At 33.7% G+C, this 23,136-nt stretch overlaps 1 protein-coding gene across 3 annotated transcripts in view; it reads right to left on the reverse strand.

Moving 5' to 3' along the window:
- Positions 1–1,248: 1,248 nt before the first annotated feature.
- Positions 1,249–23,136, reverse strand: part of LOC134685340 (uncharacterized) — a 35,100-nt gene continuing 13,212 nt past the window's right edge. Inside the window, exons 14-21 of one of the 3 annotated variants that reach the window (XM_063545027.1) lie at positions 22,544–22,595; positions 19,995–20,141; positions 19,168–19,293; positions 13,068–13,529; positions 7,595–7,711; positions 6,336–6,677; positions 2,914–2,976; positions 1,249–1,481 (exon numbers count right to left, since the gene is read on the reverse strand). In XM_063545027.1, coding sequence (XP_063401097.1) covers positions 1,381–1,481; positions 2,914–2,976; positions 6,336–6,677; positions 7,595–7,711; positions 13,068–13,529; positions 19,168–19,293; positions 19,995–20,141; positions 22,544–22,595 — 1,410 coding nt within the window. In that variant the 3' untranslated portion in view covers positions 1,249–1,380. Of the gene's footprint in view, positions 1,482–2,913; positions 2,977–6,287; positions 6,678–7,594; positions 7,712–13,067; positions 13,530–19,167; positions 19,294–19,994; positions 20,142–22,543; positions 22,596–23,136 lie in introns of all 3 variants that reach the window. The other 2 variants (XM_063545026.1, XM_063545028.1) reach the window with 2 other exon arrangements.

A 23,136-nucleotide genomic window follows, 5' to 3' on the forward strand; every position in this document is an offset into this window, starting at 1 on the left:
AATGCTCGGGAAAGAATAAACTAACGTAGGTCAAGCATTGATCGTTAAAAAAGGATAGACTAGCACGAAAAATAAATAAAATATATGTTAGGTCATTTATGGAAAATGATGGACAGAACACTTCTTTGACTATACTTATTGTCATATTTGGTTTATAGTATAGCTCTTCATCTTGTAAATATGCTTTCGGTTTTCAAATGATTTGTCCTAGAGCATCACTGAAAACATTTATTTTCGAAATGCGTATCTGGTGCAGAACAAATAGTACTATTTATGTTGTTAATTGTGCATCACAGTTTGGTATAACATTAATATAACAAGAATCGTTAAATGTCGTGTAAACACGTTGTGAACTCCAATATAGAAAGGAGTAATATCACAGTCCTGTTATAAACTGTAGTGGAAATACCGAACTCTAATGAAGGTTTGGCACCTTTACATATGTTTAATCCCCGCCAAGTTCTGTATGTGCATGACCCAAGTCAGGAGACTGTAGTTGTCGTTGGTTCATGTCTATCATATTTTCTTTTTGTAAATGGTTTTTGGATACATTAGGCCGCTAGTTTCTTAATTGTATTTTTTCATATTGTTTCATGTCGTGGCATTTTATATCCAACTATACGTAATGGGCTTTTCAAGTTAATGACTGCATAACTGATCATGATGACTATAAATTCTTTCTTCCACCTCATTTGAACTGTTTTAGCGGATAGTTATCTCATAGGCAATCATACATCATCTTGATATTTTTATGATAGTGATGATTGTCAATGTGTAGAAATATACATATACCTTGACGACTTGTTTTTCATAATGGAAAAATGTGAAGTTAAATCAATAAAGACAGCAAAATAGCAACACACGTTAAACAAGAATGTGTCCAAAGTACACGGATGCCCCACTCGCACTATCTTTTTCCATGTTCAATGGACCGTGAAATTGGATAAAAAATATAATTAGGCATTAACATTAGAAAGATAATATCATAGGGAACATGTGTACTAAGTTTCAAATTGATTGGATTTCAACTTCATCAAAAACTACCTTGACCAAAAACTTTAACCTGAAGCGGGATAGACGGACGAACAGACAGACAGACGGACGAACGGACGCACATACCAGAAAACATAATGCCCCTCTTATATCGTAGGTGGGGCATAAAATCATAGACAACATGCATGGTGCATTAAATTGACAAGTCAACCTATCTTAAGAAAACATGAAAACACTGAAGGGTTTAGGGCTGAATACCATTCTGCAAAATTTAATGGATATGATCGTTTCGAAAAAGTGATTCAATATGCTGTATAAACAAAACGTTAATATTTATCATTTAAATCCAAGTTAAGAAATATTATAAGCAAAGTACAATTTGTAATTTCAGATAAGTCTAAAAATAAAAGGTTTTGGGTTTAAATATATGCGTTGAACTCTGGGTCTTCTGAACACTTTTATATGCCACACAATTGACTTTTTAGTATCTGCAAAAAAGAAATGACAATTAAGTTATAAAGCCTTATTTTACTCTGAACAGGCCAAAAATGAAACAGTTTAAAAAAAAACCAATTATATATGCAAAACACTCAGCAGAATAAAATTTGCAAAAAGTAACGTTTAAAGTCTGGACTCACAACAAAGTTAAATCATCTTTGCAGCTGATAATTAAATACATAATGTTAGAGACTAATTTCACTTGAGCTGCGTTGAGAATAGGGAGATTTATATGGATTCTTGACCGTTATGGAATAACCGTTTCACAAATGATATCGGATATGTTCCTCACGTCGTAACTACAATCCCCTTATCTTTAATGAATGTGACCTACCGAATTAGAATATTTACCGGATTTGTAATCACATAAGCTACACGATGGGTGCCACATGTGGAGCAAGATCTGCTTACCCTTTCGGAGCACCTGATATCACCCCTAGTTTTTGGTGGGGTTTGTGTTGTTTATTCTTTAGTTTTCTATGTTGTTTCGTGTGTTTTATTGTTTTTCTGTTTGTCTTTTTCATTTTTAGCCATGGCGTTGTCAGTTTATTTTAGATTTATGAGTTTTACTGTCCCTTTGGTATCTTTCGCCCCTCTTTTATATCGAAGAACTAACCAATATTGCCCAAGCTAATCGAAATACTCATAATCCTTTAGGTACAGAGTATTTGTGTTTAGATCTGAGTAAATAGTTGTAAAATTGTTTATATTATAGACTTATTTAAAACGTGCAATTTTTTATACATAAATGTATGGATTGATTAATATATACATATTGAAATTTAAAAGTGTTACACTTTAGATTAATTCGGATTTTTGTGTTTAATCAGTTCCTCTGCTATTTGTTTTAAAAGCAATTCAGTGTTTTATCAGTACCTTCTATTTTTTATTTGATCAGTACTTCTGTGTGTTTTATTAGTACTTCTGTGTGTTGTTTCGCGTTATAACAGTGCTTTTTGTGTGTTTTATTGCAATTTTGTGTATTTAATCAGCATTTCTGTTGAAACAATGGTTATCTTTTTCGCGAAAGAGACCTAGACCAATAACATACAAATTGCAGGTTTGACATAACAATGACTAGAGCATAAAACAATAATTAAAATGTTAAAGAACATAGGACAACTAAAGAGAGAAAGACATGCACTGGGTCATATTATAATGGAACAAACAAAACAATTAATACGTTTTTTATTTATGGCACACGTTTTAAGAATACTAAAATAATCTACATTAGTATACAACCAATATCCCCATGCAACACACAACTAGCAGTAGTAACTATCAAACGTTAATATCATCACTTTTCAATGACATTGTTATTTTGTGATCGTCCACACTAAACACTAATATCACATCAACCATGATAGTGGCGTCTCCATTTCCCGCCTTTTCTATGCCAATGTTTTCTATATCTACCTTTACCTTTTCCTTTCCCTTTTCCTTTCTTCTTATGATGCTTGTCTTTGAAATTGTCAATTTCTTTCTCTGTATAAAAATATTATCATTATAACAAATAGTCTTTATGATATGACAATAATGTAAATCATATTTATCATTTTCTTCGTAAATGTAGTAAAAAAAGGTAAGATATATGTATTTATCATACATTTAGTAGTACATACAGTAGTTTTGGATATTTGATTAATAGCCCGCTGTTTAATCCATATCGCGCAACTTAAATGCGCACCCTGTCTCACACCCTTTATCACACCCTTTATCGCACACCTTTCCGGAGCACCTGAAATTTTTCCTAGTTTTTGGTGGGGTTCGTGTTGTTTATTCTTTAGTTTTTTATGTTGTGTCACGTGTACTATTGTTTTTCTGTTTGTCTTTTTCATTTTTAGCCATGGCGTTGTCAGTTTGTTTTGGATTTATAAGTTTGACTGTCCCTTTGGTATCTTTCGTCCCTCTTTTATCACACCCCTACTTTTTTTTACATCTACTCCGTTCTATTTTATGCAAGCTTCTTCATAATGTCTATCCCCTCAAAATGGGTCCTAAATCAACGGTCATCCGGGCGTGACGCAATTTATTGATTAATGGCATTGTTTGGAATGTGACGTCACAAACGTCGAGTTTTCATATTTCTGACACACGAAATACAACTATAAAAAAATAATTCAATGAAATACTATACAAAACACACAAACAAATTAATAAACAATATATTTTTAAAACAACAGTACGCAAATTGTAAGGTATCCCAGGTGCTTCGGATGAGTAATTGAGCAGTTCGATTAAACCTTTTAAAACAAGACAAAGGAAGAACTGATGGTAATTCATGTGCTTGGGATCAGAAAGCAGTTCATATATATACTCGACTGTTGAAATATATGATAAAAAGTATAAAACATGACAAAATCCGTATCACATGCCGTATCACCCTCGACCAATATTATCCCTCGGGCCTAAAGGCCTTCAGGCTGATATTGGTTTCTCGTGATGATACGGCATATGATACGGCTTTTGCCATGTTTCATTCCCTATAATACAGCCAATGGATTTTCCAATATAATAAACCGTATCAACCTTCAACCAATATAAACAGAACTCTTTAAATTATATTTGCATCTGTCAATTTTCATTTTGACAGATACCGTAGATTAAATAAACACAAACTAAAACTGTTGTTTAAAATGATTTATAGTAAATAGTTTTTTGCTTTGCAAATGCATTGTTAATAGTTTTTGCTCACTTTACACTTGTTAAGTGTATCAGAATTGAGGTTAGAGTATAGTTATAACAAGCAGGTATTTATACCATAAATTCATCGACAATTGACCTTGACATTATTTCAGATTGAATTATATGGCTACTATTTGTATCATTCGTCTTCTGTGCAGAGATATGCAACACTTGACCACAGCAAATAAGAGTTGAAAGGAATGAGACGTTAATAAAATGAGACTATGCTGTGAATTAGAAGCAGACCCCAATAAGCCAGTATAAATTACTCCTCATAAGTCGTGGCTATCATTCCAGGTTGTTCGTTACTTTCGGCCAAATACGGCCTTGAATTTCAACTTTATCATAAAATGTCAAAACATCTATAAAAGAGGGACGAAAGATACCAAAGGGACAGTCAAACTCATAAATCTGACAACGCTAAAAATGAAAAAGACAAACAGAAAAACAATAGTATACATAATACAACATAGAAAACTAAAGAATAAACAACACGAACCCCACCGAAAACTAGGGGTGATCTCAGGTGCTCCGGAAGGGTAAGCAGATCCTGCTCCACATGTGGCACCCGTCATGCTGCTTATGTGATTACAAATCCGGTTAATAGTCTAATTATGTAGGTCACATTCATGAAAGGTAAGGGGATTGTAGTTACGACGTAAGGAACATATCCGATATCATTTGTGAAACGGTTATTCCATAACGGTCAACCAACTCGTGATGGCGTCCGTAAAATTTACGAAGGGATGATGTCAACTATAATTTAGTTCTTAAATACATTCAGAAACATTACTTCTTAACCTCTGCATAAGAGTTCATTCGTGCTTTCAGAATCATCACATTTTGAATATATTGTCAAAACACGATGATTATGTGGATTTTCAGGATGTAAAAGCTTGAGGACTTCCTTGGTGGAAACCTATGATCCAAAATGTTCTGTAATCAAAAATTGCTAATTATGATGTTGAATTCATAGTCAAATACACCATGTGGATCGTGGGTGGCAGCCAAAGTAAATTATGCAAAAACTGTTAAAAATTATTGAAAGTTTGACCCAAACTGACGTTACAACACAAATAGTGCATACTCAATGGTAATATTGCAACTATTTTTGGGAAATTTGTAAATGTTTTGGCCTTAATAAAAAAAAAAAGAAACCATTCATGGCCAAGTTTAGCTTTCGAGAACCTTCTCCTTTGACTAAGTCACATTCCAGGAAAAAAAGAACTGGGAGTAGTTTCGATAAGTGGAACATATCCATCCTTATCAATTTTGTGAAACAAACATTTCAGAACACAGTGAACCATCTCGCTATTGAGTCTGTTCGACTTCGCCCTTTCGAACCCTTGATGTAAATACACTCATCATAGATACCAGGACTAAATTTTATATATTCGCCAGAGGCGCGTTTCGTCTACAAGAGACTCACCAGTGACGCTCGAATCCAAAAAATTAAAAAGGTCAAATAAAACACGGGGTTGAAGAGCATTGAGAACAAGAACTTCCTTTTAAGCATAAACCCTCAACTTATGATAGGAAATATAAGCTCGGGAATATTTTATCAACTGGTGGATATATTAACCATATTTAGGCGCTGCTATAATGCTGCTACAGTTAATATTGAAAAACATTATTTTTTTAAATATGCCAGGATGAAATTGGGTCAGTATTTTTCAAACCATCCAAGTACATAAGGTTTGGTGTTTTTAAGAGATTAAAACAATGTAAATAACATTTATGTATCCATATAGCTAAACAATGCAAATATATTTTTTTATATTGATACGATATAAATGACTTCGTTCCAGGCTGATGTAGGGTGTGAGTTTTCTTGGTATTTTATAATGATATGCGTAGCAAAGCATTTAATGGAAATGCAAATGTACGACTACATCATGGTACAAAATGTAAAAAAAAAAGTAACAAGGCTTCACTAAACAAAACTAGCATGAAAAGCATAATGATTTTATTTTATATAAAACATAAAAAAATACTGTTATAAATAATGTAAATGATATGTTTGTAATGCCTGCATGATAAGCTGTCTATGTGAAATACTACTAAATCGGAAAAATGGAGAACTTTGGCATCTTTTCACACTATATTTTTACCTTTTTTATCTTTTCTTTTTTTATGCTTTTTTTCGTGTTTCTTTTTACCTTTCTTTTGCTTTTTTCCTTTGTCTTTCTTCTTTTTGTCCTTTTTGATAGGTATTTGATCACCTCTTGTAGGTTGGTCTATTGAATCCATTGAAGCTACTGAAGTATCAATGTTAGTAATACTGTCAAGTGATGTAACAAATGGAGTTTTGGTTGGAGGAGTTTCCAAGACGTTTGCAATGTTGTTTTCCATTCTCCTGGACAATATAGTAATTGTTGACCTTCGACTAGATCTATTTTTACACGAACTACAGCACTTGTCTGGATGTCTAGAACATATATAGTCTGGCCATAACATCACATATCTGGTACAGCTACTAGATTTATCACCATACATACAGCCTGTAAATAGAATGTAGAATAGGTACCAGGCTAAGCAATTATGAAATGTAGATTTAAATATTGAACAAGTGTTTGGTTTGATGTTTTACTGGAAAAGAGGCGAAGGGTACCAAAGAGACATTCAAACTCATAAGTCGAAAATAAAACTGACAACCTCAAGGGTACAAAAGTAAAAGACAATCTAAAACAGTACAAAACAACATGAACAAGAATGTGTTCAAAGTACACAGATGCCTCACTAGCAGTATCATTTTCCGTGTTCAATGGACCGTGAAATTTATTTAAAAAAAATCTAATTTGGTATTAAAATTAGAAAGATCATAGGGAACAAAATGTGTACTAAGTTTCAAGTTGATAGGACTTCAACTTCAGCAAAAAACTACATTGACCAACAGCTTAAACCTGAAACTCGCACTTTCATCTGCTATGTTCAGTGGACCGTGAACAAATTACAAAACTACCTTGACCATAAACTTGAACCTGAAGAGGGACGAACGAACGAACAAACGAACGGACGGACGCACTGACCAGAAAGCATAATGCCCCTCTAATATCTAGGTGGGGCATTAAACCCAAAGATAAGGCAACATGAACCCCATCAATAATGAATACTAGGAGTGATTAAAAAAATAAGCACTGTCAGTTACCATAAACATGAGCTTACAGACACATTCAGGAATTCATATTTAGCAATTCAAACTTTATACATCTAGATCTCTTAATGAACGTTAATTCAGGATGTGCATTGCACGTTTGAAAGGTAAATATTAAAAACATTTTCTAATAACTTATTGCCAAGTAAATCAATTAATGAGACTGATTAAACAATTACAGTGTTAAAAGTATATTAAATATTATACACACATAAGTGTAAGTGTTCATTTTTTTCATCCTTTCATAAAAAAAAATATATTTACCTTGGTCTCCAGTTTCAAACGATTTACATGTGGCACAACATTTGTCCCTGACAAAAGTATCGTAGCAGTTTATAGGTTTCACATTAGAACAAGTATTGGAGTCCTGACAAGCATTAGCTGAAATATACAAGACATATTGCCATTTATCATTGCCTTCACTTACTCATAAAAAAAAGAAAAATGGTTTGCCGTCTATATTCAGAAATCTGCATAATCAAATTTATGCACAGCAATGCAAAGCATAAGATTAATGAAAGCAATACCAACATACACGGTGTATATTCATAACGCTTCCTTTCCGATAAAATCGGCGTTTTTGCTTCCTTTCCGATACTTTAACGCTTCCTTTCGGAGTTTCGATGACGACATCGCACAGTATCACGATATTAAAATGAATAATGCTGCCGTCAAGAGGTAAGTTAAATAAAAATGTATAGCTCACGGAATATTTGAATGTTTTGTCTTAATTTATACCAAGTTGATTTCATTAAAAAAATAATATAAACCAGTTCAAACAGTTCCACAATCTCAGCGTCGTTGACGATGACAGATAAAAAATACATTTGTTTGCTCAGAAACTATTTTAAAAAGCATACAGCATATAGATTCGCAAGCTTTTCAGTATATTTTAACTTATCAAATGGTTTTACCTTGTCTCGCTAACCTGAAACATCCGTATAACTCTTTTTTCTTTAAAATCAAGGAAACACTTCCTTTCCGATAAATCAGTCCCAGCGTCAATTTTGGAAACGCTTACTTTCGGAGTCTAAGGAAACTACTCCTTTCAGATTCACGTAAAAGTAATGTTATTTTCAAATAAAATGTAGCTGTGCGCACAGGCTAGGAAATAAGCACGACTTTAGCTTATTGTTTTACGATATAAAAAGTATAAGATATAGAATTTGTAACATTGAGACAACATTTCATTAATATTGAACATGATAAAATGTCACCGTAAATGATCATATTTTCAGTGAGGACTGCACCTCCCATATCCTTTCTTTTACATAAGCAACATTGTTAGGCACAACTTTGTATTTTGGCATTATTTAAAGAACAAGGGCAGATTATCAATGAAACCTATCACGTGGCATTTACTAGTTAAGAGTCAGTGGCGGATCCAGAAGTTTTCATAAGTGGGGGCCTACTAACTGACCTAAGAGAGGGCCCGCTCGAGTCACACTTCGAGATTTCCTATATAAGCAAAACAAAAAATCCTAAAAAAGGGGGTCCGGGCCCCCTGCCCCCCCCCCCTGAATCCGCTTCTGAGAGTAAAAGACTAGTCGACCCCCGGGGTCTGAATAATGTGTTTGACGTAAGTTGACATGTCTATTATTCGAACTGTTACCTTGTGAGATAGCACGTTGAAATTACGGCCTAGTTCAAAGCGGGGTTCATATTCATTTCTCATTATCATGTTTTCTTCCTGAATATGCACCTTAGCTACATCAGATATACTGCACAGTTCAAATCTATTTTTACCATTAGGAGCAGTTCCTTGATTTCAGTGAAAGGGGCGTTTTTCTATAGAATTAAAATAATATCGCCGAGTGTAGCGAGACTTAAAACAATATTGACGATTTTTGCTAAACACGATACATTGTCCAATCCAAGGGTGAACCACCTATTCGCCCCTACCCCCGAATTCGCCATCGGCCTTGAAATAAGGACAAAGTTGAACTTTGTACAAAACATCGTAGTTTCAAAATAGGAAAAAAAGAAAGATTTCTCATTCCGTTTTTTTTTACCTAAGCTGGGATTATTACAATAGGTAATTACAACAACTTTTGGTATGCCCTGTTTTTAAACTGAATAAAACAATATATATTTTTTTACAGGAACCATATTTTCGACAGTTTTATTGTGGAAACGAAAGACACAAAGACAGGCTAAAAAATCGGATATTTCAAAGCCTCAAGAAGTGACTCGTGTATCATAAATGTGATGAGAGTAAAATTCTTCCCACAACTAGACTTGTGTGGTTCTCTTTGAAAAAAAATTCCGGTACCCAAGCATATTATAAACAAGAATTAGATGGATGCTATTACTACAAAATAGAAAAGAACGAAAAGGGGAAATTAGACAAAAACAAACCCTCCCCTATTAAATAATTTGTTCAGTTAGAACACAATTTTTAGAAATGGTGATTGTGGTATAAAGAGAAGACAGCTTTCTAATGGACACTTTGTATACAGAATAACAATTAATTTCTATAATTTCTAAATTTATGCAGATCATACAACAATGTGAAAGTACTAATACATTGAAAAGCCGTGTATTTAATACGCAAACTCTAGAACCCATAGTATCTACCCTTGGTGACTTCTGCATATAGGATATTTTTTCTCCCTGAACAACAGGTATATATAAAAAAGAAGATGTTGTATGATTGCCAATGAGACAACTCTCCACAAGAGACCAAATTGACAGTCACACAGACATTAACAACTATAGGTCACCGTACGGCCTTCAACAATGATCAAAGCCCATACCGCATAGTCAGATATAAAAGTCCCCGAGAAAAAATTCAAACGAGAAAAAACCGGCATTATTAAAATAAATAAGGAACGAAAAAACATATGTTACACAAAAACAAAGAACAACCACTGAATTACAGGCTCCTGACTTGAGACAGGCACAAACATAAATAATGTGGCGATGTTAAACATTTTAGCGGGATCACCCCTAACCTGGGACAGTCGTGTAACAGTATACATCATACGAACGAAGTTATAAAAATAAGTTGAAAAAGGCTTACTCATATAGTTTTCATATTCGGACATAGGATGAGAGGTGGACCTATATTTTATTTTATTTTATTTTATATATATATATCTGGTTTTTTTCACTCTCACATGATAAGTAATTTATAAACTTGTCAGTGTAGAGACTATATCATTTGAGAGATCAACTGTACATTGTATCAGACATTTTAAAAGAAAACATATCTGAATTTATCTACAATTATCAAATGTATTCTCACAATGTAGTCTTTCGGACTTTCCATGTTTTTTATATGAGGACAATAAATGGTTACTACAACTTGTAGATTGTATTCATTATTCTTGTATACAATATACGGAATAGCTGTTCTTTCGGCTAGCCGGGGAAGCAACAAAAATGCAACAACAACGCTAAAATTGTTGTGTTTCATCTTGAAAAGTTTGATGCCTTTATATCATTGATTTAATAAATTCATTTGGTCCAGGCGCTTCAGAGAAGTGTAAAAAATATGGACAACGGACACCACTATGCATTATTTCCCGCCAAGCACTACTTAAATCGGTATTTTAAACTTAATATGAGAACCATCCGACTCCACGAAGTGAGAAAGAAACAGGAGAGGAAAATAATCTTGGTTTTTGTTTTTTATAGAAATTCTCATAGATTTAATACACGAAATTTCAGTCAGACTAGTAGAGGCAAGTAGAATTTCTAAGACGTGTTTCAGAATACTGTTACTTTATATTTTTAGTTCCCTACCAACGAAGTTGAAGGGGGCTTAAGGCTTGCACTCTGTCCGTCCGTCCGTATGTCTGCCTGTCAGTCAGTCCGCTTTCCACACATTTTTGTCATGCTTGAAGATCTTGGTTTAATATTCGGATTATTTGTAGGTGTAGGACTACCAATTAATGCACCAATTCAATTAAGAACGTATGTGAAAGTAGTACTACTCTGTGAAATACAGCACTTTTGATGTCATTTTTTGATTAATCTAACATACACATATGCAGAAACTGGGTCGGCCTATTCCAGGGCTTCTAGAGAAAAATAATGAGGGGTGTCACGGGCTTTGACTAAAGGTCTTATAGAGAAGAAACAGACGCTTCTTTTGCGCAAGGTATCGATGGCCATAGCTATGTTCAAAAATCTGAAACTAGATCTCAAAATTTGAAAAAAAATGTTAAAAACAGGGGGGTTGGCCTATTTCAGGGCTTCTACAGAAAAATAATGAGGGGTGTCACGGAGATTACTATATACTAGGTCTTCAAGAGGAGAAACAAGCGCTTCTTTTGCGCAAGGTAACGAAGGACGCTTTGTTAAAAAATCTGAAACTAGAGCTCAAATTTGAAAAAAAATATATATTTCACGTATTTTCGTGTTTTGACGTTTTATTTATCGTTTTCTCGTGTTTGCCTCAATATGCGTGCTTCGTGTTTCTCTTTATTTATTATCGTGCATGTACCGCATTTGATAAAAGGTCAGTGTGTTATAATACTTTACGTAACTGATGTTATCTAAAAGAAAGTGATGTATCTTGTTACCATTCTACTTTTGCAATATGTAGGGTATAAATGAAGTCCATCAAATCACTATGAATAATATTTGTTTTTTTTTAAATAAGATGCAAGTATGATCAAGTATAAGGGGCACTAAGAGCTAGAAGACCGCAAGGTCTTCATGTCCATTTATAATAGCTGCATAATCTCCAATTACGGTTCTGGTACTTTTTCCCTGATATTTACGATTTTATTTCTCGTGCTTCGTTTAACCAATTTATTTTTCGTGCAACGTTTTTGCGATTTTTATTTCACGTGTTTCCGTGTTCAGTACCGCCCTTTACCACAATCTTAAGATGTTTATTTTAAAATATTTTTTACAACATCATAAAGCTGAAAAATCAATGCTGATCAATGCTTGTGTGAGATCTATCGTTTTCACTTTAAATAATACGCCCCGGAACATCAAAATGTTTAGACATAGTTGCATCTATCCACAGTCTGACCGTTGGTATAAACATTTTTAATTTATCTGAAAGGATGCGTTTCCTAGTAAACTTTAATCTTAAAGGAAGCGTTTCCAAACTCTGAAAGGAGGCGTTTTGGTCGATGTTCAGAAAAAAACTCAGTTATTGCATGCATTGAAAGGTTAGGAATCTTACAATATATACAAAATGAAAACTCCGAATTTATTTTATAATCTAATTAATGGTATATTGTGTTAAACGGTCAATTGCTCTTGCATTCATGACTTTTATTTTGAATAAACTTGTTGTTCTCGTCGACGCTGTTGTTGTGTAAACCCGTATGCTTTCTGTAATCGATTGTAGACATTAGCAAATCTTATTTTGGGTTCTTGTTTATGTACTTTGTTCCGTCACCTATCAATTCTTTCAAGAATATTAGTATTTCATTGGTAAATTGGCATAAAAGGACACTACCATTCAATCGATGTAACCATTTCCTGTGTACAGTATCGGAAAGGGTGCGTTTTCTGACTCGGAAAGGAAGCAAAAACGCCGATTTTATCGGAAAGGAAGCGTTATGAATATACACCGTGAACATAACTATTTACTAAGGAGTCAATACATCTAATTAGTTTGAACTTTTGTGCATAGTTATCACATTGGCAATCATACCATCTCTTCTTATTTTCATTATGGTTAGAAATGTTAATTTGAGATATAACTATCACATCACTGTTTGATTGGGACAAGACGAAAAATATGAAATATAATCATATCCAAACTAACCTATAGTTCTAGTTGCACATGGTTCGCAGCAAGCATCTTGTAATACAGAAACCCGACATATATCGGAAATCCAGTCAGCAACCACACTACATGCCATAGTTCTAAATTTGCCATCAGCTCTTACACACATCTCCCCGGATTGCGTAGGTGGAGGTGGAGGTGAAGGTCGTGTTTTTATTGGAGGTCTGGTCTGTACAGGTGGTGGTGGCGGTCTGGTCTGTACAGGTGGCGGTGGCGGTCTGGTCTGTACGGGCGGCGGTGGAGGTCGAGTAGGTTGTATAGTCTGTTTTGTTGTTGCTGGAACAATTTTTGGTTTCTGTGTTGTTCTAGGAACTATTGGGGTGTCTGGGATAATACCACATGTTTGACAACAGGACTTCTGGTAGTCTGGATTTCCTGAACATCTCCATTTGTAACATGTACCTCCTACTACTTCGTGAACCTTATCTCCATATTCACATCCTGAAAACAAATATGTTTGATTTTCAGTGGTTTTCATGTTTTTCCCCTAGCAATAGGGATGGAGATTTGTATAAAGAAAAGAGATTAGAGAACATAATAGTTAGATGAATTGCAAATTGCAGAAATTTGACCAACTTTCACTTTAGTGGTCACAACTTATTTAATACATGTGTACTAAACTCACCTATCCTAAGCCTAACCTTGAAATTAGCTTGAACTCCTATAGTCTTTTAGTTTTTATGGTTGACGTTTTTTTGTTTTCCAACATCTTGGAAATATTTGTTTCATTCAGTTCATATTCCTTCCTTAATAGTACTGCAACTGACATCGAAAAAGACGCTTAGTTAACGAGTTTAATGGTCCGGAATAAAACACGGCTACAAATTGTTTTAAATGATAGAATCATATCTATATTTTAATTTTCGTCGGGTCGTAAAAAGTTTCTATGGTCACATTTTTGTATTTTATCCCTTTAATGGGGGTACCCCTCAATTTACGGTTTTGGGTAGTTACCTTCAAATTCAAAATATATTTTTTGGTTAAATTTCCCGCTATTTTCGTAAATATTTTCTATGCACATATCATCAAGGATCATCGGAATGATGAAGACATAAATATAATACCATCTCCAAGTAAAACTTTCAAACTTAAAGTTGGCTGTTTTTTTAGATAGAAATTTAACGCTTTTTTCTTTGAAAACGAGAAAACATATGATTCAAAAATAGTATGTGACATTTGAGAGGACATAACATATTATTGCGATACTGCATGCAAATTTTGTTGTGCAAATTCCTAACAATTTTGTCAAAAAATAAAAAATAAAAACATCATTTGTACCTTTTTCAAATACGGAAATTTCCTATCCGTCAATCAGCTCCAACACTTAATTTTTCCTTAAAAATCAATTTGATAGTTTCGGTGTGAGTATGTAGATTTTGTAGGAGAAGTTAATTTATTTTTGAGTGATTTGAATATATATAGTAGTTCTTTCCTGTATTTTCTGTAAATAAGTTATATTTTTGTCAATAAAATTTTGACTTTTCATAAAAGTTAACCAAATCCTGCGGATAAGAGTTTTTTTCCGGAAATGACTATAGTTGATATTGTTTGAAAATACATTGTATGTCAATGTTTAGCCTCAGGGCAATTAATATGCATGCAAGTGGTCGGGGGAAAAGAACTATGGAAGTTTCGCAGAGATTTGGTGTGTGACAAGGTGATGCTAAAACCAACTTCTCTTGATATTCTGCTTTCCTTGGTGCGTCTTTAAATTAGATTAATTGATTGATTGTTGGTTGATTAACGTCCAGTGGCAAATATTTCTGGATCTTCAGGACGAGAACAAGTTAACAATAAAAACAATAGGTAGGTTTTGTCATAATAGAGGTCATTCGGGATGATGGTCGGGAAAATTTAGACTGCCACTGGAAAATGATGGTATATTGGATTGGAACATAATTTACCATTGCAACAGGCCACCTACGGACCCCTCAAAGAGTTGTTGCAAGGGTTTTTAACGTGCAAAGAACGTGGCACTCCTTTTACACGAGGCATCGTATTTAACGTCCCCATTGTGACTGGACGTGACTGCGAACTTGATACTAGTACATCCCGCACAGCCAAACGTACGTCCCACTTCGTTTTACTGCCGGTCGGGAGAAGTCCAAGTCACCATATTTCGTTTTCCCAGTCACACTTTAGGAACTTTAAATTAGAAACAACAGAAATCCATATGTGTGATCAAACTGATCGACATGTATCCTCACAACCTGACACTTTTATACGATCTCGCGCTCAGTTTCTTCCTTGTAGTTTGGATATGAAAACAGGGTTTTTGTGTAAAAGAAAAACCTTTAAAAAAAACCAGAAAACTACACAACACTGAGTCCTCCAAACATGTTGACAGTCTTTTAAGTTGTGCTTATTAATGTGAGTAATCATTTATCCATGCATAACCAAGTACTTATTGTAGTCAACACCCGTGCAATTAAGTAAAACAGTTACTGAAAAATTAGAATTTGAACTTGCTGTCAGTTAATTAATAACAATTGTTAGTAATGTGATTTGTTTTTCCATAAGAAAAAGCCTAATATTCTTTATAAAGCACAAAGGTGTCAGTATTCACCTCAGAAACTTATAAAACCTTTAAATAGACTGATTAAGAAGGGATATAATTACGATACTGTTGTCAAGTCATTAAAGATTGCATATTTTGGCGTTAATATTGAGTCACTGATAAGGTCTTTGCGTCGGAACTAAAGACATTTATTCTAAAAACAGTTGTTGGCATGACACGGGTTATGTTCTTCTCATATATGTTATGATGGTATGATACTAAACCCCTAACGGGAAAGATTGTGCCTGATGTTCATATGATGAAATCATAATCTTTCAGTCAGTTTGATTGAAGTCTGGAGCTGGCATGTCAGTTAACTGCTAGTAGTCTGTTGTTATTTATGTATTATTGTCATTCTGTTTATTTTCTTTGGTTACATCTTCTGACATCAGACTCGGACTTCACTTGAACTGAATTTTAATGTGCGTATTGTTATGCGTTTATTTTTCTACATTGGTTAGAGGTATAGGGGGAGGGTTGAGATCTCACAAACATGTTTAACCCCGCCGCATTTTTGCGCCTGTCCCAAGTCAGGAGCCTCTGGCCTTTGTTAGTCTTGTATTATTTTTATATTAGTTTCTTGTGTACAATTTGGAAATGAGTATGGCGTTCATTATCACTGAACTAGTATATATTTGTTTAGGGGCCAGCTGAAGGACGCCTCCGGGTGCGGGAATTTCTCGCTACATTGAAGACCTGTTGGTGACCTTCTGCTGTTGTTTTTTATTTGGTCGGGTTGTTGTCTCTTTGACACATTCCCCATTTCCATTCTCAATTTAATTTCTCATGTAGCACGACCTAATACATATACCGATCACTTTTACCCAAGATTGCATCTGATACTTGTCAAACTGCCAAACTCTAGAACTAGCTAGATATTGTGACACCTTACAATTCAGACACAGTGGGGCCAAGGGATATGAAATATAGAGTTTAGCTCTGAACTCAATATAGGGGATGCCATATCTGCTGCAGGAAAATCAAAGTCTATGTTAAGACTTTCAGAATTACACCAAGATGTGTCTGAAAATATTAAGGATACATTAAAAGAAGAACAACTACTTCACCCTGCCACCAGTGCTCTTATGAGCTACATGTATGTCCCCGATTTGGTATTTCTATAGAAATGATGCCCGCATAGCTTCTTAATATATATAGGAAGATGTGGTATGAGTGGCAATGATACAACACACCATCCAAGTCACAATTTATAAAAGTAAATCCTTATAGGTCACGGTCCGGTTTTCAACACGGAGCCTATATAGATGCTCAAAAGTTCATTTTGTTAGTTAACTGATGAAAAATAACACAAAGGCGCTTCTGAACCGTATATGTCCCTAAAGATATTAACAAAAATTCGAAAATGTATGGCTATTACAAAATCAATCGTTTCTGTAGCAACATTCGCCCGATTGCATTTGGGATTGGCAGTGCAGATATATCATGCATATGCATAAGGGAATATGGGTCACGAATATTGATCGAAACTTTGTACTCACATTGCTTTTGTGTTTCCTATGCAAAAGTTAGACTATATCTGACGAGTTTGACAGAATCATGACGGTATTTACGCTCCAGATAGCATTTGTACTCAAAAACTGTGTTTGCTTTGAACAAAATCTGCATGTCCTGCGCCGAACTTGTTCTTATAAGAAAAGGGAAGTGTCTTGTAAATAAATAAATGCTTACACGCGTACTGAATCCGCATATGATGACTAAGAAATTTATTCATGTCCCTATTTAATGAATACTTGAGCTATTGTGTGACGCTTTTAAAAGTTATATAAGGATCATGACTGATTTTGAATTACAACATTAGAAAATTGGCGTTGCGTTGTTTGATTTTTCCTTAACCAAATTAATGGGTAACAGTTAACTTTTTTTACCAGGATAATCCCACTAAAAAATGTTCATGCACCAAACTGATTTTGTTTTACACTCATTTTTTTTTATAAACCTCGCATTCGCCTCGGGTGACTATAGTATATTTTGTGTTATAACTGCTCTGTTTTGACTTTGCAAATACACAATATGTATTTATCTATAAGTAGATACTAATTTTCACAAAATACACAAACTTTAAGATGCAAAATTAAAAACACTGTTTCAGCGCTTGAATTTTGTTTTTTTCAAAGATAGAAAAAATATTGAAATAATTTGATAAACTGGTGTTTTATAGTTTAGAAAATAATTCTGTAATATACTTTAGTTAAACACTATACACAAAATGAAAGTTTATGGATGTGATAAGGACAAGGTCACTTCTTCTTTTGCTATGTCTTAAATGGAAAAAATCGGAAGGTTCCAAATCAACGCCATATTGAAATGGCAGCTCTTCATATAAGTAGTCAAATTTGTCGTTTTAACATTGTTTATAGCATGTGCTTATGATCGAATTGTTTTTGTAGCATTCTATTGAATAAATATCAGAATATTTCTCCTTTTTGTCCTTGTAGTTGAAATATTAATATTTTTAGCTCTGACCTTTGACCTCAATTTCACAAAATTGTGACCACTCTGGATTTTTACGACCCAACTTTTCTTATTGTACACGTTTTCCTCTTTCCATCGATATATAATTTAGGTGTGTGTTCTTCCGGACCATTAAAGTTGTAAAAAATGACCTCTGGTTGCAGTACTATAAATCTCACACCCGATCGTTAAAAGGTTTGTTCAATTGCGTTTAAAGCATGATAATAAATGTTAGATTATTATATAAGTTGTTTTCAAGGGTCGTTGATAATATTGTAAGTTTAAAGATTTTCACATGTGACTTGTACTGTTATACCACTGTCCCAGGTTAGGGGAGGGTTGGGATCCCATTAACATGTTTAACCCCGCCACATTATTCATGTATGTGCCTGTCCCAAGTCAGGAGCCTGTTATTCGGTGGTTGCCGTTTGTTTATGTGTTACATATTTGTTTTTCGTTCGGTTTTTTTTTAACATAAATAAGGCCGTTTGTTTTCTCGTTTGAATTATTTTCATTATCTAATCGGAGCCTTTTATAGCTGACTATGCGGTATGGGCTTTGCTAATTTTTGAAGGCCGTACGGTGACCTATAGTTGATAATGTTTGTGTCATTTTGGTCTTCTGTGGATAGTTGTCTCATTGGCAATCATACCACATTTTCTTTTTTATACATCATAAGTCTATGGCCAAGATGATGAGCTACATAACGTGAAAGTAATAGTGAATTGGAAGTACAAATTTAAGTTCTCTGTTCAATTTTAATTTATCAGTTTCTTCTGGTAATGAGACAAAATGACACACTTAATAATCATACTTTTTCCACTAATTAACACGAGGTAGATTCATTATTGTCCATACGTGCACTTATTATGTGGAAACAATGATTATTTTCCGAATTTCCGGTTTTATATATTAGTTTCTTGTGTACAATTTTGGTGACCTTCTGCTGTTGGTTTTTATTTGGTCGGGTTGTTGTCTCTTTGACACATTCCCCATTTCCATTCTCAATTTTATTTGTAAATATATAAAATACACCGTATTACATTGTACCTTGATAACCGGTGTTTAATGCCTGACAGCTATCACAGCAAATCTCAGAATTCCTTTGACTGTAGCATAGATGTGGCCTCTTAGTTGTAGTCGAACAAAAGCTATTCTTATCTCCAAACTCACAACCTGAAAACAACAGACGTGATTATGAATGATATGAATATAATGCAGTGATTCCATATAATTGCATGAACGAACAATCCTTTACCAAACTCATTCTGTGTACCATTATATTAAACATTTACCAGTCACACAAAGTTAGGAATCAAAATTCAATTTGGGTTTTATTTTTCATTAAAATAATTTAGTAAAAAATCGATTCACAAAAATTCATGACTGGAAAGTTATGATCGTGATTAGAATAACAAATGCCATGATATAGACTTAACAATAAAAGGAATTAAACCATGGAAAAATGATACAAGGAATGTAATGCAAATTGAAAAATTTATATTGAGTGTGTTGTGCACAATAAAAAAAAAATGAGAGTGAATACAGTACTGTGGTGCTGACATGACATAAAACAAACTTCTCGTCAATGTATAAAGATATTAATTTGAATATTGAATTTGGAAATAATCAAGAAACTAAAGTTTTATTTCCACTATCATAATGCACATGTGGTCGTAGCTGAATTTGGCTTTTATTGTTTGGTTTTTTTATATCATAAATAGCTCTCCATCTGTTTCAATTGTTGACATCAAATTATACATATCAATCATTTTGCTTTGAAAGTTCCTGGTGAAGGTTAAGACCAGAAAAGCGTTTGAAGGCAGTATTTTTCTTCTATCTTTTTTTGCTGATCCTTATACATAATTTAAACAAACCTCGTGTCGGCTTTGCAATATTTTTACATGTCTGACAACAGAATTCTCTGTAATATTTCTCGTAACATTTACTGGGATCATCACTTATCAGCTGTGGACATGTTTGTCCATCAAATAACTTTTGTGAGTCTCCGTGAACACATTTTTCTAGAAAAAATAACAATATTTATATACATATCAATTTGTCAATTTATGAAATATAAATGATCTGATTACATTCACACACATAATAATATTTAGGAAAATTTTGTGACGGTTTTATTTTTGTTGCTTGTAACACCAAATCCCGTATTTTGATTGGTTGAGTTCTCAATCTCAGTACGATAATCGTCAACTTCAATATTTCTAAACAGTATTGGTGAACATGAAAGTTCAGGTGCCTCATTTCCTATATGACGTAATGCATGTAATTACCAAAAAAGTTATTTTTTCATGAAAATAATATTTGTCAACGATGGAGATATATTTACAGTTATTAGATAATTACAATTTAAACTTTATTTACATAGTTTTACATCGGAAATATCATGTAGACTTAATCTGTACATGCATTCTTGAAGGAATTTGAAGCAAAACAACGACGTGATTCACATTAAAAAAAACGAATTTAATTAAATCCTTCAGGGGAAATCACCTGCATGCGTAGACATTTTTGACAATAAAGGTTTGGCTGATATGTATAAAACTACTTAAGATTTGTTCCGAACGGACAGATTTTCCTATATTAAGTGTTTTATGCATATCCGCTACGGCATTTTTACTTGGAATGGCTTATATACATTTATGGCTTCCAAAAATAAACATAACATATGTTATCTATTCACTCAATGAACATGCACACATATATATATATTTATCGCTATTTTGTGGATTTTTCCTTTGATCTTTTTTGTGAAAATTTTCATATCTTGCTACTCGCTTGAGATGGACAATTATCGCTAGAAACTAAGCATGCACGTGGCGTTGCTAACGAAATTGACCTGAAATTGACAACGTCGCCATAGGTAAAATAGAGATAAAAATTTTATCATTGTTTATCTCAACTCGATTGCCTTTCTCGCTTTCGTCGTCCCGGCTCAAGCGAGAAAATCAATCTCGTTGAGTTGATCACCGATAATCTATAGATATATATATAATATCCTGCAATTGGGAGTTCTACTATACAGAAACAGCCCTACAGATATCGCTATGCTGTCTCTGTATACTATACAGATATCGCTTTAAAGCTCTGTCCAGTGATGGATTTAGTATTGTATGAACCTTTATGACCTCAGAATGTGTATTGCAGTCGCATTCCAAGGACGTATCAATCGCAAATAAACCATTACTTTTATACCTTCTGTTTGTTTTCAAACATTTCTTTAGAGCAGTAAGAATCACACAAATGTTCTGATAACATACACACATAAACAGCAGTCTTTTCTACGATGACAACTATCGATTACAAAACTTGGATGTGTATGATTGTGTAACATAAACAACCATGTCAATTTCAGCATGCATGCTTATTGAATGTCGAGTCTGAAGCGTAGGACAACTCGTACACTCTCGTTTCAAATTAGACGATATTTTGTTATTTGTTTCTACTGTTGAAATTAGTTGTTATGTTTAAAAAATAGATAATTATTCACCTAGAGCGATGTATTATTGTTAACCATTTGAGATTTTTTTTTTGCGAACTCGTCTTCAGCTGAATGTGTGGTTACTGTATCGTATTACTACACGGCCTCAAGGGATTTCACATCAAAAATAAATGCAAAACATTTCAAAACACAAATAATATACAGAATTAATTACAGTATAAAGACAATAACTGTTTAGTGTCTTTAAATATCATCTGTATTTGTAGTCGGCTCGAACCAGGTGTAGTAGCTCACTCAAAGCTCGCCTACACCTTGTGTCCTAGCCTCGTACAAATACAGCTAATACTAAAAGACACTCAACAGTTATTGTCTATGTTATTTTAATTGTGTTTTGATGACTACTTTTATCGTTGTGTTTTTCGTGTTTTTTTCAAATTTCATTTAAACACATTTTGTTATAAAACACCCGATGTACAATAACGCTAAGCAGTCCATCGTTGCATGCTAAGGGCAAACAATAATACACCAATTCCCATTTGCCAGGGTATGTACAAATGGGAGAATATCGTATATATTTTATTTTTTTTTGAGACTTTGAATTTTCACTGATTTCAACTTTTTGGAATTTGGATCATCAATGCTCTTCAATTTTATACTTGTTTGCAATTGGTTTTATAAATATTTTGATATGAGCGTCACTGATGTGTCTTATGTAGACAAAACGCGCGTAGAAAGTTTTCTGCAAAACTTCTATCTCACCAATGTATCTTTGCGTTTTTTCTCAACAATTTAGCTCTAAAGTTGTTAGCGGCATGTAGACACAATTTGCACATGTAAACATTGAGAATGTAAATTCAATGTACATAACCGTAAGTTGTCTTTGTGACAGTAAGGATTGAAATAGTTGAATGAGTTTTTATAATTGCTAAAATGATATACATATGTAATTGTGGAGAAAAGTATTACCATCCTTTTCTGGAGCATCCCGGTCATTTGAACATAAACCATTTAAACACCACTAAAAAGACAAAATATAAATAATTAGATGTATATTTATCTTTTTACAACGTCTATAAAGTTAATATTTCATATAAAAATCCGACATTTGTACAAGATGTTCGTAGATTGTACACGGTATAATACACCAGATGTGCAATTATAAAATACTATTAAGAGATATCGGTCAAAATATTGAAAATCAGAAAGTCTTATTAAAACGTTGAAGAGTTGAAACCAACAAAGGACCAAAAGTAGGTCAAGATGTAAATAGTGGGAAGATTTCAGTAGACAATTAAACCATATGCACAAGGTATAGAAAGACAAATAAAGCCCAAACCAACAAAAAAAAAAACACACTGTAAAGTCACAAAATACTTCATTGGAAAAGAAAAATGGTCTACGCTCCTCCCACTAAAATCTGCAAGTGTGCTCTTCTACATAAAGCTTCAATGTTTCTTGCGCCACTTGTTTTGCGCCACAAGTGGCACAAGTCGTGTTGCTTAAGACAAGTTAAAATTTAATAACAAGCTGTATTTAGAATTTGTATGTAGTACTATAAA

This window comes from Mytilus trossulus, chromosome 9 (assembly GCF_036588685.1).
Source record: "Mytilus trossulus isolate FHL-02 chromosome 9, PNRI_Mtr1.1.1.hap1, whole genome shotgun sequence".
NCBI lineage: Eukaryota > Metazoa > Mollusca > Bivalvia > Mytilida > Mytilidae > Mytilus > Mytilus trossulus.